Genomic DNA, 16,629 nt, shown 5'->3' on the forward strand with positions numbered 1-16,629 from the left:
ATACACTTAAAGAATGGAAGAACCACCTTTATCCAAATAAAAGTAGGCCATAGGCAGGCCACAACACCATGGTAGAAATTTGGAGAGAAAAATGGTTTGATGTTTCTATGAAAAGTTTCAAAATTGGGATCACTTACCCTAGGAGTCCTTCAAAAATACATTCATCAATACAAGTACAAGGGCCTCTTCCAAAACTATTTTTAGAAATATATATATGTTCCAAGAACATAAAACTTTTTTTCAAATTCAAGAACACATTTGACAAATTTTGAGACTGTTTTTAAAAACATCATCAAACAAATCTTCATTTGATTCTTCTGGGTGAAGCTGGTTAAAGCATAAACCCTATCAGGTGTTGAAAATTTGTAGCAAGTTCAAAGCAACAAATGCAATTCATCAAACAAGAGAAAGGGCACCGTTACCCATGTCTAGGTCAGAGCAAGGGCAAGACCAAACTTGGAGGCTCCATGGTTGGCCATGGAGTCATACTCTCCCGAAACAGTTGTCAGTGATTTTGATCTCCACTCCTTTTGCACACATTTCATCATAAGTTGGATCAAATACTTTAAAAAGTTCATATAAACCACTAGAATTCATTTGCAGGATAACTGTCATCTAATAATTGTTAGTCATTTGAATTGTATTTCTGCACCTAATAGTTATGAAGGTTGGTTTCCATTATCAGTGTCACTCAAATTCTCTTCTCCTTCAGTTGAGATATTGTTATCAGTTGGATGGTCTGAAATGTCTAGTGCAGCTGCAGACATACTAATACTATCATCAGATAAAGGTTCTTGCGCAATCCGATTGCAAAGCTGAGGTTGTCCTTCACTGGTTAATTTGTTCTTGATCAGGAAAACATAGAATATGATCAAGGCTAGAGTTGAAGAGGTACCCGTGACCAGAAAGAGGCCACGAAAGCTATAGGAGTCAAGGATGCTTGGTTTTGTTAAAGATTCTTGCTTCTTAAAAACTGAGTGGTCTTGAAACCAAGTTTGTTGTATCTTATGAAGTTCACCATCTGCTCTTAGCTTTGCTATTGCCCTTGAAATATCTTGGACCAAAGGGGACCCTTTTGGAAAAGCCTACAGAAATGAGGCAGAAGAAGAAGACAAACAAAGAAGTGTATGAGGACATGATCATATTTATGATCCTACCTAGAAAAACTTATAACTTCAGAGAATAGAAGCATATAAAGAAATATTACAAAGAAGTTCTTGAGGAAGGTATGCACTTACAAATCCAAATCCATTGGTGGTAAGATATTCAGGTTCCATCATGGTGTACTGGTCACCATATTGTGCAAGAAAGAGCTTAATGTAAGGTATCTCATCAATGATAGCAGAAACTCCACCCTTTTTACTCCCTTCTATTAGGGCATGAGCATAGCCTTCAATAGATCCATATGTTTCAAGCGAGGAATTTGCAAAATTCAAATTATTAAGTATTTCTCCAATTAACGATCCATATTGATAACCTATAAAACTCCCTTTCCGAAGCATTTGAAGTCGATTGACGGTTAGCATTGAACTCAAACTTGCAGTGTAACTTGAAGTTAGTATGAGTACAGCAAATAGCCATACAATCACCACACACTTGGACAAGTTGCTTATCAACTTTTCCCCTGTCAAATGCATAAAATGTGAAGTCTTTGATGGTGATTTATAGATATAGAAATACAAAACACTTATCAAGTGTTACTTACTTTGTGAAAATACCAGGGTTGAGAATGAATACCAGAGTATCATTCCAACTTGTTGAGCCCTTGAGCCCTTAAACTCATCATTGATTTTGCGTTCTATGAACCAAACAATACACCCTGTCAAAATGAAAAAAGCACCACTAACAAGCCAAAGGTCCACTGTCAAAGGCTCCAAAAAGATCCACATGTTCTTGGCTTTTCCAATCTCAATAGGCACCACCATGCCCACACCTAACTCTGTATAAGGCAAAGTAAAGTCCACATACAAAGATCGGTTTGCTGTGATTGTAACGTCCCCCACCACTGCATCAAAAACCTAATTGGTTCCCTTGCCAAAACAAAATATGACATATGAGAACATGCTAGAGGAAAGATAATTTGATATGGTTTCAAACATGTGGTGAAGTTAGGTCAATTTCTACTAAGGGACAACATATGTTCCATAAAAATGTTCATAATCAGTAACTTCAGAAGCAAGTGATCTCAAACCCTCCATACAGAGTTCAATTATGATCATGGAATATGTTTTAGTGACTCATATTTGATAAATTCGTTTGATGGGCTTGCATCAACATAGCTTGTGAATGCTCGAAGCATCTAGAAAAAAGAAGGCATGGAGTTGCTAAATGAGTTCAAAGAATAGGTTGAGGAGGCAGAAACTAACCTGGAGATAGACTTGGAATACAAGGTCATTGTAGGTTCCTGCACTGCTTCCATTAGAATCAGCAAAGGGGATGAACTCATAAGTTAATGCATAAGGTAAATTTTCAACTGCAGCCTTGAACACATCTATGCAGAAGCCAGATACAGAAACTGAACCAGTTTGCAGATTGCGATCCACCTTCACTAATTCAGTAAAACCACCTTTCACTGGAACTCCAATTCTCAATTTCTTTCCACTCACTGGCATTGTCCAACCTTTTGGGGTAACAGCAGATAGTCCAGGCCAGATGGTAGGTTGAAGACTGTTCGCAGATGTTGAATAGAGCTGGCTATCTGACAGGTTAACTTCTCGTGAAATTCCATGTTTTGGTGTCCAAAATCCAATTCCCTTGACCCCATTTCCAACTACATTTACTAGTTGGAATGCCACTGGTTCCAACTGTCCATCCTTAAGCTGAAACTTGCCACTCAAACCATTAAATTGACTCTGCAAAATGGCTTTGAGAATCTTTGAACCAGTTTGTGATACTGAAATGGAAGCCAGGTTTGTAAACTTACTCCAAGATTTCAATTTCTGAGGTTGGGACATTCTGGGACCGATTTCTTCATATGCTCTTGCTAGAGCCCAAACAGCATCGTACGCCCACAAACAAAACACATTTAATTCATTCAATTTACCGCTTTGATTGTCATTGGGAAACTTGTTTTGCCATTTCACAGTGAAGTTGTTAAGCTCTTCTGAAGGTGGAATATAAGGATTTAGGCCTACTAACCCTTGCATTGAGTCAATGACTGATGCATCCATTGAATTCAAGAAACTCGTTATCCCATCAGTTATAATCCAGGCATACCCTTTACTTATCATCCCCAATTCCTTCGCTTTTAAGAAAAGTCGCGAAGCAAGGGAACAGGACATGTGCACAACAAATACCCTGGTGGACATTGTCATCAGTTTTTGGAGCTCTATAGTGATCTGGTCATCAGTATCTCTCAGGGAAATGACACTCCTATAGGGGACATGTGAATCAATCTCCTCAAAGGCTCCAATTAGATATGCTATGATACCATTTCCATAATTCGAATCTTCATGTATGAGAGTCACCTGCCTCCATCTGAATGCTTGAACAATGGCAGCTATAGCTTTTACCTGAGCATTATCATTGATTGCTACACGGACAAAGTACGGAGTTTTCTCCTGAGAAAGAAAGGGGGTGGTCACGGAAAAGGTAACAATGGGCACTCTAGCTTTGTCTCCTAGATCAACCAGAAACTCGGCCTCTTCAGATGTTTGTGGCCCCAGTATTGCATGGACATTTTTATTTTCTAAAAGATCAATAGCTACAAAAGAAGAATCGAACTTAAGCAATTATGATCATACATTGCAATGCAACAATGGTAAGAGAAAATAGAAAATTTAAAGATATTGTCTTTTTGTCATAAAACGTAAAATACTGAGAGGGGTAGGGAAGTGGAATTTTACAGCGGATTTGTTAAACGATCTCCGAAGCAATTTTTTTGTTTTTAAGAATTTAGAAAAGTAGCAAAACATATTTGGTAATTCCAAAATAGAGAACAATTTATATATATATATATATATATATATATATATATATATATATATATATATATAAAGAATATATTTTAGTTATTTTCGGTTGTTATAATTTGTTTTCTGATGATTTTAAAAAAAAAATAATGCATCAAATATAAAGAATAATTAAAAAAAATAAAGAACTACATATAAAATCTATTTTTTTTAAAAATATTTAAAAATATAAAAAATGTTAAATATTCCAAGTTCTTAAAATGACTTTTATTTTAGAAAACATCATATAAATATTTTTGAAAACTATTCTTTAAAACCGTTTTCTTGAAAACAATTTTTAAAAATATCTCAAATACACTTAAGTATTGACTTAAAATTAAGGAATACATTTGTTTCTTATTTGATTGGCCTTAAAACATACTACACATAATGTAAAAGACTTAGCTATCTCCTTACAATCACACTCATTGTAATAATGCACTCCCTCCTATATAAATATTGTACTCTTTTAATACAAGGGGTTCTTACTATTTAATGACATATTTACACAATTAGGATAAGCTCGTTACATATATATAATCATGAACTTTTTTCTCTAACCTCAGTCATGTAGATCACCGTTCTCATTGTATCCGGCCCACGGGATGGGACTAACTAGACACAGAAAGCTTCCTTTCCAAGACCGGACAAATAGTCTTAATATTAGGGTTGATGATCAATTCTAATACCATTTATAATAACTCATTTTCTCTTATGTAAATACTATTCACTTGGAGTGCAATGACCTTTACGATTTTAAAAAATATTTACATGGTTAGGAGAAGCCCACTATATATATAGTTTTAAAATTTCTTTCAATCATCGATGTGGAATATCACACCCATCCCCATGTAGGCACGACATCATTATCACATCTTATGAGATTGTGAAGTCATATAGATAAACTCTAGCATCAAGCTTTAGTATTACTTTAGATACTATTTGTGACAACTTGCTTCACTTTAGGTACCATTTAATTTGTAACAACTTACTTCCTTTCATATAGATATTATCCACTTTGAGTTAAGGTCCGTGTGGCTTTAGGGCATGTATACATCAAGTTCTCGCACGGACTATTTTATTTTGTCTTTGATGTCATTATCTTCATGACTATTTGGCTTAAATTATATTATGAGTCATTCATGTTATATTGTTCACTTTACAAAGGCTTTTACGAGTCTCATGAAAAATATGTAGTATAGATTTATTTTCAGGCATCAGAGTTTACGGTGAACACTTTTCCTTATGCTACTGGCTCGTCCAAAAGAACTTTTTCACTCGACTAAGAAGACAAACTCACATTCTTTGAAGTCGGTTTTTCACTCTTCATCAACTAGATCCAGTAATATTGCATGATGAACTTTCTACTTCATATAACATCCTCTACATCCTTGTCAATATCATGTGATATGTCACCCAATGTAACATCACAAACGCTACCATACATAGTTGATTAATTAATCAGAATCTATTGTGATGCCAACTTATCCTAAAATGGGGACATAGTATATAATGATTCAGCAAAATAACCCATCATCTCCCATGCATACACATATATAGAAAAATATGATCAAAGACACTACTGTTGATAATTCAAGTATATACAACTACAATGCATGTCAAGTAGCCATTAATTAATTGTTTTCAAACGGTTGCTATGCCATTCAAAGATGGTTGCTATGCCATTCAAAGATGGTTGCTATGATCAGTAATAAAAGAAATGCCAGCTTATTAGTGATATTCTACAATACGTGTACGTATCTAATTTATAGGTCTGAGTAGAAAAGAACGGCCAAGCCAAGATTAATTCTTAAGCCACTCCCTTTATCATCTACATATACTTTTTTGGAGGAAGAAAAAAATATGTTTGTTTCATTTTTTGAGGTTATTTCCTTTATTCATGAGTTCAATACTCCTCTCTCTCTCAATATTCATCTCAAAGGTGTTCCTTCTTGGTTAGCACTATACTCTATATTATTATCTTTGCGAATCAATAAGCGATAAAAATTTAATAGAAATAGGGACGCTATGTTAGGAAGTGTCCCAAATTCCTAATTAGTATAGATTCCTTTTTTTGTAAAAAATATTATACAAAATATTTCTAGATTGATATATTATTGTAATATTAGACTTCCTTATAGAATAAGGAAGGTTGTTGGAAATATCTCTATAAATATTCTAGGTCATGAGATGGAGATGGGCCTATAGAGACTATACGAGGTGGATAGAGATGTAAGGAAGAACGGGAGGTACCTAGTGGAGCGAGAGGGCTCGTAGTAAGGTATGGATACAAAGAGTGGGGAAACATGGGATGTTTCGGGAACCTAATAGTTGTATCTAGTTTTATCCTCTGTAATATTCTCTATTGTATAGTGGAATTATTCTCTCTCATCCGTGGACGTAGGCATGGTTGGCCGAACCACGTTAAAACCTCGTGTACCGTATGTGTGATTGTTTTATCTTTGTGTTCTTGAACTAACATTGTTGGCATCAAAGCTTTCGCTGGCACAACACGCTATGCCAATGAAGAAGCATGGGAAAACTAACCTGAAGACAAAGCATAGAGAGGCTCTCCCATGGAATCCCTGGTGTGCAGAACCAGCCTTGTTTGGTAATGTCTATTTATAGAGTAAAAATCAGAGACGGCCATGGAAATACAGTTATTTGCCATCCTTCCAAGCGAAGATCCCATATCAAGAACAACTCCGATGCCATACAATGTCATGGAGGAACTGTTGTTAGTTTGATTGCCGGATGACAGACTGAGAAAGTTACAGAATACAGTTATTGAGAGGAAGATCACACAGTAGTACTCCATTTTCAGATCTGTTAAGTTAACTGGCCCCAAGTAGAGAACTACAACAATAATCTTCAGTTCTAATCAGCAAACCGGTGGATACACAAAGAGTTGTAAGCTATAAGAAAAGATTCTGATTCAGAGATAAATAAATAAAGGAAGTAAACGCGAAGCCCAAGCCGGCACATCCCCAAAATCCACGCTGTTTTGGTGGGTCAACTGGAATCGTTTGACAATATTGATCAAATGTATTTGGTGATTAGGAGGGTTGACTTGATGACAATTTTCAGCTTTGTTTTCACACCAAACTTATAAATATTCGGCCATTGGCAATTTCAAATCTTGGGCACATTTCAATTTCATTCAAACTAATAAACCTACAAGTTCTTCTCGGGATAGACTTTAGTGCTAAAAGGTATAACCTTTTAATTTTTATTTTTTTTTAATTACTACTTATATCATGACCATATTTTCAAATTTTTTATATGTACCAAACTATATTCTTATATCTTAGTCACATATATATATTTTTAATTAGTACTTATATCATGACCATATATATATATATCATGACCATATAATAGAAAAGGAGTAGGGATACGAGTGAAAATAAGGTGTATAATAATAAATACCATGTAAAAGTAGATTGGATTTTGATTTTAATGAAAATGAATTTTTTATTCCAACTCTCATGTCTAATAAGTAACCAACAAACTTAGTAATGAATGAAAAATATAACATTTCTCATCGTCTTATTCCCTATGCTAATATTCCAAGACATCCTAGGCTCAATTTGTTTGCCAAGTGTATCAGAGTAAGCTATTTTTTTGAGTTTGGTGAAAAAATAATTTTTTTTGAAAAAGAAATCTTACATTTAGGTTATCTTTCAAAATATTCACTAATCTAATTTTTCGATCATGTTCAACTTTCACTTTATTATTTCAATTTGTTTGCCAAGTATATCAGAATGAGCTATTATTTCGAGTTTAATGGAAAAATAATTCTTCTTGAAAAAGAAATCTTACATTGAGGTTATTTTTCAAAATATTCACTAATATAATCTTTCAATCATGTTAATTTTCACTTTATTATTTTTTTAACTTTTTTTTTTGTCATAAAACCTTATTTACTAACTATGATTTTAGCTTTAAATTTAAAACCACAATCATCAATAATAACTTTAAAAATCACTGTTGATAATTATGATTTAATCTTGAAGCTAAAAAAGTAATCTTAAAGTTATTTTCATCTTAAAAATCATAACTCAAATTGATTATGGTTTTAGCTTTAAGGTTAAACCATAATTACCAATTATGATATTTTACAATGAAAAAAAGTAAAAATAAAATAAAATAAAATAATAGTGGAAGTTTACGTGGTACGGGTCATTACTTTATTTTCAACACAAATTTATATTGAGATTTTCTTTTTTTAATTTTAATTTAATTTAATTTTTTTTTTTTCAGTAAAGGTTACTTCAATTGCAAACTCTATTTTTTGACTACTGGATTATACGGTACATGTGTGTTTTCATTACTAGAACCTATATAGGTAGTTTTGACTTTTCATTATTGTGGGGTGGTGCAGTCGAGATGGGTTGGTTTAATAGGTGTGATAGAAAAGGGGATGTCCATTCATTCTCTCTAGATGATTTTCTTCCATAGTTTCACTACCATACTTTTTCAATGTAGAGCAATGTCGACAACAATTTTTTATTATTATTAAGTTTATGAAAATCATCTAAAAATTTAAGTTAAAAATAAAGTGGATGTTTGATAAACCAACTTAATAACTTAATAACTTAATTTAAGTCATCAAGTAAATTAAATATATTTGATAAAATAACTTAATATATAACTTAAAGTAAAGAAAAAAGAAAAAAACAACTTTAAATAATAAGTAAAATAAGTAACTTATTTTTAAGTCTATATTTTTATTTTTTTCTTTTTATCTTCATTTTTCTTAATTACCTTTATGATCCTCTTTATTACTCCACAACTTTCAATGTTACTCAACCTCTTTTATTGTAATTATAATTTATGAGACTAAATATATCAATATAATTTACAATAAATTTTAAGTTAATTTTATTAAACAAATTTAATACTTAAAGTAAGAATTAAGTAATAAGTTTTAAGTCAATAATTTAAATATAATTTAATTTAAAGTCAATTTAAGTCATAAAACAATAAGTATTAAGTTTTATCAAATACCACAAAGTTAAGAAACTTTAAGTAAAAGCTTGAAGAAAGCACATGGGTTAGTACCACAACTTTACTCCAAGTGATTTTATTGAATATACACCACAAATAATTACTTCCTAAACATTGTGTTTTGCCTAATATTGAAATACAAAGCTCAAATTGGTCGTGTTTGAGGTGAATTTTTTTATTTCTTCAATCAACAAAACAAGAATAAAGATTCAAAATCTTATTTTTCTTTTAATTTCTATAGTTTCTCTATAACCAAATGGAGGATTTAAGGCCACTGAAAGTTTCAAATTCTCTACAGCTTCTTACTTTGCTTTTTATCAGGAGAACATAGAATATAACCAAGGCTAGAGTTGAAGAGATACCAGTGACAAGAAAGAGGCCACAGAAACTATAGAAGTTGAGGATGCTAAGTTTTGCTGGAGATTCTTGCTTCTTAAAAACCGAGTGGCCTTGAAACCAAGTTTGCTCTATCAAATCAAGTTTACCATCTTCTCTTGGCCTTGCTATTGCCCTTGAAATATCGGGGACCAAAGGAGGATCTTTGGGCAAAGCCTACAAAAGTGTGGAACAAGAAATACCAACAAAGAAAAATGTGATTAACAAGATTACTATCTTCTTTGATAACTATTTTTAAAAATAGTTTTACATTCTTCATAATAAAAATTAAAAATTGAAAATTAAGTGTGATTGTGATATTCCACATCAGATTCAATCACCGGCCATGCAAATACAACGTCCTCATTGTGTCCCATATGACAAATACCCCTAACGAAGCCAACAAACCCCTATATTGAGGTTAAACATCGACTTTGATACCATTTGTAATGCGACTCATACACAATCATGTAAATATTATCGTTTTCCCTTATCCGATGTGGGATATCACAATTACCCCTCTCCTCCTCCCCTCATGCAAACACAACATCCTTGTTGTGTCCCAATAGATTACGGGGTCAAATAGACAAATACCCCTCATGGGATTAAACAAACCCCTACACCAAGGTTGGAGGTCAACTTTGATACCATTTGTAACAACCCGCACCTAATCGTATAGATATTGTCTGTTCTGAACCCTAAAAGGATCCTCATAACTTTAAAGCATGTCTATAGGGTTAAGAGGAGTTCATACATATATAGTGTTAAAAACTTTTTCCTCCATCTTATGTGGGATACGGTTAAAAGGAGTCATACTTGCATAACACCATGAACTTTCTCTCTTATTTGATGGGGGATATCATAATTATTCTAATATCTCACATTAGATAGGGAAGAAAATTTTTAACGCTATATAAGTATGAACTATCTTAATCTTGTAGATGCATTTTAAAGCTGTAAGGGGCCCTTAAGATCTAGAGTAGATTATATCTACACAGTCGGGTGGGGATCATTACAAAAAATATCAAACCCGATCCACAACCTCAATATAGGGGTGGATAAGGGAGAAAGTTTCTGACGCTATATAAGTTTGCACTCCTTTTAACTTTGTAAACGTATTTTGAAGTTATAGAGGGTCATTTAAATCCAGAGCGAACAATATCTACACAGTTATGTGCGAATCGTTACAAAACATGTTTAAAATATATAGTTATTTTTGCCATAAGGGGAGATAATGTTTTATTTTTTTACTTATCTATGGGGAGATATAGATGTTATTGGGTGATGGAGGTTATGGGAGCATATGTTTAGTACTCATTTTTTAATTCTCCTTACACACTAGGTGTTTCATAGGTATCTTATTGTTTGAGTGTATATTTGAAGTCCAAATAACAAAACGACCAACAAGATGGTGTCATTCATGTGGAATGACTTTTAGTGAAAATTGAGTTGAGTGAGACTTTATAAGAATTTGTTTGAGACTATTTTGAAAAATGGTTTTCTATTCTTAAAAATTAAAAACTGTTTTTCAAACTCAAAAACATGTTTCATAAAGCATAGGGTTTTCTAAAAACATATTTTAATTGTTAATTTCAAGTTGTTTTCACTTATTTTCTTGGTATTGTTTTAAAAAATATTTAAATAAAAATTGTGGATAATAATTGAAAATAAAGCACAATAAATAAATTTTACTTTAAAAGAAATATATGAAAGTACAAAAAATAGGTCGAGAAGATTTCAAGTTCTTAAACAAAATCTTGTTTTAAAAAACATTAGACCTATTTTGAAAATTGTTCTAAAAACTATTTTTTGATAACTATTTTAAAAAATGTTACCTTAAGATTTTAGTATGAGATTTTTTGGAGATCATACTTTTAAACCGACATGTTCGAGTTGAAGATACAAAATTGAAAATCAAGGAGTTATATTTCAAATATGAAATTAGGAGAATAATGAAGCTACGAAAAGCAAGTTTTGGTCGGAAGTGAACATCATAAGCAAGCTGTAATGCTTAAAAGCAATCAAGTAGTGCTTATACAAAATAAAAGCAAAAATTGGATACTTCAACATTTAATAGGGATGCTCTAGCACAAGTTGGACACTTCAAGACTTGATAGGGATGCCCGAGCACCCTTGGCACTTAGGCGCAACCTCGAAGGGTGCTCAAGCGCCTTGCACTTTTATGCTCCAAAAATTGTTTAAAATATTATGGAAAATTTTCAAATTTTCTAAAATCATTTTGTGGATTATATATGCCTAAAAAAATTAGGGTTTTAATTGTGGATCATTGTTATGTTATAATTCTAAAAACTGTTGCTAGTTTGATTGCCGGATGACAGACTAAGAAAGTTACAGAATACAGTTATTGAGAGGAAGATCACACAGTAGTACTCCATTTTCAGATCTGTTAAGTTAACTGGCCCCAAGTAGAGAACTACAACAATAATCTTCAGTTCTAATCAGCAAACCGGTGGATACACAAAGAGTTGTAAGCTATAAGAAAAGATTCTGATTCAGAGATAAATAAATAAAGGAAGTAAACGCGAAGCCCAAGCCGGCACATCCCCAAAATCCACGCTGTTTTGGTGGGTCAACTGGAATCGTTTGACAATATTGATCAAATGTATTTGGTGATTAGGAGGGTTGACTTGATGCCAATTTTCAGCTTTGATTTCACACCAAACTTATAAACCTACAACAATTTCGAGTCAACAATTATATGGTCTTAAAATATTCGGCCATGGGCAATTTCAAATCTTGGGCACATTTCAATTTCATTCAAACTAATATACCTACAAGTTCTTCTTGGGATAGACTTTAGTGCTAAAAGGTATAACCTTTTAATTATTTTTTTTTTAATTACTACTTATATCATGACCATATTTTCAAATTTTTTATATGTACCAAACTATATTCTTATCTCTTAGTCACATTTTTTTTTAATTAGTACTTATATCATGACCATATAATAGAAATACGAGTGAAGTGAAGGTGTATAATAATAAATACCATGTAAAAATAGATTGGATTTTGATTTTAATGAAAATGAATTTTTCATTCCAACTCTCATGTCTAATAAGTAACCAAACTTAGTAATGAATGAAAAATATAACATTTCTCATCGTCCTATTCTCTATGCTAGTATTCCAAGGCATCCTAGGCTCAATTTGTTTGTCAAGTATATCAGAGTGAGCTATTTTTTCGAGTTTGGTGAAAAAATTATTTTTTTTGAAAAAGAAATCTTACATTTAAGTTATCTTCCAAAATATTCACTAATCTAATCTTTCGGTCATGTTCAACTTTCACTTTATTATTTCAATTTGTTTGCCAAGTATATCAAAATGAGCTATTATTTCGAGTTTAATGGAAAAATAATTCTTCTTGAAAAAGAAATCTTACATTGAGGTTATTTTTCAAAATATTCACTAATATAATCTTTCAATCATGTTAATTTTCACTTTATTATTTTTTTAACTTTTTTTTTTGTCATAAAACCTTATTTACTAACTATGATTTTAGCTTTAAATTTAAAACCACAATCATCAATAATAACTTTAAAAATCACAGTTGGTAATTATAGTTTAATCTTAAAAATAAAAAAGTTATTTCCATCTCAAAGCTAAAAAAGTAATCTTAAAGTTATTTTCATCTTAAAAATCATAACTCAAATTGACTGTGGTTCTAGCTTTAAGATTAAACCATAATTACCAACTATGATATTTTACAACAGAAAAAGTAAAAATAAAATAATAGTGGAAGTTTATGCGGTACGGGGTCATTACTTTGTTTTCAACACAAATTTATATTGAGATTTTTTTAAAATTTTAATTTAATTTAATTTTTTTCAGTAAAGGTTACTTCAATTGCAAACTCTATTTTTTGACTACCCAAGTATACGGTACATGTGTGTTTTCATTACTAGAACCTATATAGGTAGTTTTGACTTTTCATCAATGTTTTAAAAACCGGCCGGTTGTCCAACCGTCGACCGGTCATAATTCTAGTCCGATTTGCCCTTTGAACTGTTTAAGAATTAAACCAATCACGAACCGCACTAATCGGCGGTCGAACCGGTGACCCGATTGAACCAAACCAAACAGTTCTAGTTGGACCACCATTTTAAAGACTCCTTGTATAAAAAGATTTGGCAAAAGCCCATGTTGGTCCTTGTCTCATAATGACAAAGCCCATACCCTACTCAACCATATTGTGGGCTCAGTCTTGGCCCACCAGATGGGGTGATGCAATGGCCTCTCAATATGGATAGCTTTTATAGGCATCCATTGTAAATAAAAATAATATAATATTTTTAAAAATTATAAAATTAGTTTAAATTTTCATTTTTAATATATTCACATTTAAATATTTTTTACATATTTCATTTAATAAAATTAAAAATATTAATATGATTCAATTTGATAATATTATTGATTTTTAATTTATTCATATATATTTTAAATTTTTTATAATTATTTTTAATTTTAATAATATATAAATTATATATTTATTACGTCATCGGTTCGACCGTCGGTCCGACCAGTGAACCGTGAACCGGTAACTTTTTCGGTTCGATCACCGATCCGGTTCTGAAAACATTGCTTTTCATTATTGTGGGGTGGTGCAGTCGAGATGGGTTGGTTTAATAGGTGTGATAGAAAAGGGGATGTCCATTCATTCTCTCTAGTTAATTTTCTTCCATAGTTTCACTACCATACTTTTTCAATGTAGAGCAATGTCGACAACAATTTTTTTTATTATTATTAAGTTTATGAAAATCATCTAAAAATTTAAGTTAAAAATGAAGTGGATGTTTGATAAACCAACTAAATAACTTAATAACTTAATTTAAATTATCAAATAAATTCAATATATTTGAAAAAATAACTAAATGTATGACTTAAAGTAAAAAAAAAAACAAATTTAAATAATAAGTAAAAACAAGTAACTTATTTTTAAGTCTACATTTTCATTTTTTTCTTTTTATCTCCATTTGTCTTAATTACCTTTATAATCTTTTTGTTACTCCACAACGTTCATTGTTACTCAACCTCTTTTATTATAATTATAATTTATAAGATTAAATATATCAATATAATTTATAATAAATTTTAAGTTAATTTTATTAAACAAACTTAATACTTAAAGTAAGAATTAAGTAATAAGTTTTAAGTTAACAATTTAAATATAATTTAATTTAAAGTCAACTTAAGTCATAAAACAATAAGTATTAAGTTTTACCAAATACCACAAAGTCAGAGACTTTAAGTAAAAGCTTGAAGAAAGCACATGGGTCATTCCACAAGTTTACTCTAAGTGATTTTATTGAATATACACCACAAATACTTACTTCCGAAACATTGTGTTTTGCCTAATATTGAAATACAAAGCTCAAATTGGTCGCGTTTAAGGTGAATTTTTTTATTTCTTCAATCAACACAACAAGACTAAAGATTCAAAATCTTATTTTTCTTTTAATTTTTGTAGTTTCTCTACAACCAAATGGAGGATTTAAGGCCATTGAAAAGTTCAAATTCTCTAAAGCTTGTTACTTTGCTTTTTATTAGGAGAACATAGAATATAACCAAGGCTAGAGTTGAAGAGATACCAGTGACAAGAAAGAGGCCACGGAAACTATCGGAGTTGAGGATGCTAAGTTTTGCTGGAGATTCTTGCTTCTTAAAAACCGAGTGGTCTTGAAACCAAGTTTGCTCTATCAAATCAAGTTTACCATCTTCTCTTGGCCTTGCTATTGCCCTTGAAATATTGGGGACCAAAGGAGGATCTTTGGGCAAAGCCTACAAAAGTGTGGAACAAGAAATACCAACAAAGAAAAATGTGATTAACAAGATTACTATCTTCTTTGATAACTATTTTTAAAAATAGTTTTACATTCTTCATAATAAAAATTAAAAATTGAAAATTAAGTGTGATTGTGATATTCCACATCAGATTCAATCACCGGCCATGCAAATACAACGTCCTCATTGTGTCCCATATGACAAATACCCCTAACGAAGCCAACAAACCCCTATATTGAGGTTAAACATCGACTTTGATACCATTTGTAATGCGACTCATACACAATCATGTAAATATTATCGTTTTCCCTTATCCGATGTGGGATATCACAACTATCCCTCTCCCCCTCCCCTCATGCAAACACAACATCCTTGTTGTGTCCCAATAGATTACGGGGTCAAATAGACAAATACCCCTCATGGGATTAAACAAACACCTACACCAAGGTTGGAGGTCAACTTTGATACCATTTGTAACAACCCGCACCTAATCGTATAGATATTGTCTGTTCTGAACCCTAAAAGGATCCTCATAACTTTAAAGCATGTCTATAGGGTTAAGAGGAGTTCATACATATATAGTGTTAAAAACTTTTTCCTCCATCTTATGTGGGATACGGTTAAAAGGAGTCATACTTGCATAACACCATGAACTTTCTCTCTTATTTGATGGGGGATATCATAATTATTCTAATATCTCGCATTAGATAGGGAAGAAAATTTTTAACGCTATATAAGTATGAACTATCTTAATCTTGTAGATGCATTTTAAAGCTGTAAGGGGCCCTTAAGATCTAGAGTAGATTATATCTACACAGTCGGGTGGGGATCATTACAAAAAATATCAAACCCGATCCACAACCTCAATATAGGGGTGGATAAGGGAGAAAGTTTCTGACGCTATATAAGTGTGCACTCCGTTTAACTCTGTAAACGTATTTTGAAGTTATAGAGGGTCATTTAAATCTAGAGCGAACAATATCTACACAGTTATGTGCGAATCGTTACAAAACATGTTTAAAATATATAGTTATTTTTGCCATAAGGGAAGATAATGTTTTATTTTTTTACTTATCTATGGGGAGATATAGATGTTATTGGGTGATGGCGGTTATGGGAGCATATGTTTAGTACTCATTTTTTAATTCTCCTTACACACTAGGTGTTTCATAGGTATCTTATTGTTTGAGTGTATATTTGAAGTCCAAATAACAAAACGACCAACAAGGCATTCATGTGGAATGACTTTTAGTGAAAATTGAGTTGAGTGAGACTTTATAAGAATTTGTTTGAGACTATTTTGAAAAATGGTTTTCTATTCTTAAAAATTTAAAACTGTTTTTCAAACTCAAAAACATGTTTCATAAAGCATAGGGTTTTCTAAAAACATATTTTAATTGTTAATTTCAAGTTGTTTTCACTTATTTTCTTGGTATTGTTTTAAAAAATAATTAAATAAAAATGTGGATAATGATTAAAAATAAAGCACAATAAAT

The 16,629-nt window shown here is 31.8% G+C and overlaps 2 protein-coding genes across 2 annotated transcripts; both read right to left on the reverse strand.

The window, feature by feature from the left end:
- Positions 1-484: 484 nt before the first annotated feature.
- Positions 485-2,052, reverse strand: LOC109123392 (glutamate receptor 1.4-like). The gene is made up of 2 exons (XM_019222949.2): positions 1,239-2,052; positions 485-1,085 (listed from the first exon to the last, which is right to left on the reverse strand). The coding sequence occupies exons 1-2, from the start codon at positions 1,635-1,637 to the stop codon at positions 660-662; spliced, it is 825 nt and encodes a 274-aa protein (XP_019078494.1). The 5' UTR covers positions 1,638-2,052; the 3' UTR covers positions 485-659.
- On the reverse strand, positions 1,698-6,768 carry LOC100254684 (glutamate receptor 2.2). Its single transcript, XM_019222950.1, has 3 exons — positions 6,498-6,768; positions 2,367-3,703; positions 1,698-2,018 (listed from the first exon to the last, which is right to left on the reverse strand). The coding sequence occupies exons 1-3, from the start codon at positions 6,766-6,768 to the stop codon at positions 1,698-1,700; spliced, it is 1,929 nt and encodes a 642-aa protein (XP_019078495.1).
- Between the last annotated feature and the right edge of the window lie 9,861 nt (positions 6,769-16,629).

Source organism: Vitis vinifera, chromosome 11 (assembly GCF_030704535.1).
Source record: "Vitis vinifera cultivar Pinot Noir 40024 chromosome 11, ASM3070453v1".
Classification (NCBI taxonomy): Eukaryota; Viridiplantae; Streptophyta; class Magnoliopsida; order Vitales; family Vitaceae; genus Vitis; species Vitis vinifera.

Excerpts from the sequence above, each read along its gene's own strand:
- LOC109123392 (XM_019222949.2), bottom strand. The coding sequence starts at position 1,637 with ATGCATTTGACAGGGGAAAAGTTGATAAGCAACTTGTCCAAGTGTGTG. Across the intron at positions 1,086-1,238 it reads CCACCAATGGATTTGGATTT|GCTTTTCCAAAAGGGTCCCC; the intron begins GTAAGTGCATAC and ends TCATTTCTGTAG.
- LOC100254684 (XM_019222950.1), bottom strand. The coding sequence starts at position 6,768 with ATGGAGTACTACTGTGTGATCTTCCTCTCAATAACTGTATTCTGTAAC. Across the intron at positions 3,704-6,497 it reads TCTCTATGCTTTGTCTTCAG|CTATTGATCTTTTAGAAAAT; the intron begins GTTAGTTTTCCC and ends CTTCTTTTGTAG. Across the intron at positions 2,019-2,366 it reads TATTCCAAGTCTATCTCCAG|GTTTTTGATGCAGTGGTGGG; the intron begins GTTAGTTTCTGC and ends GGAACCAATTAG.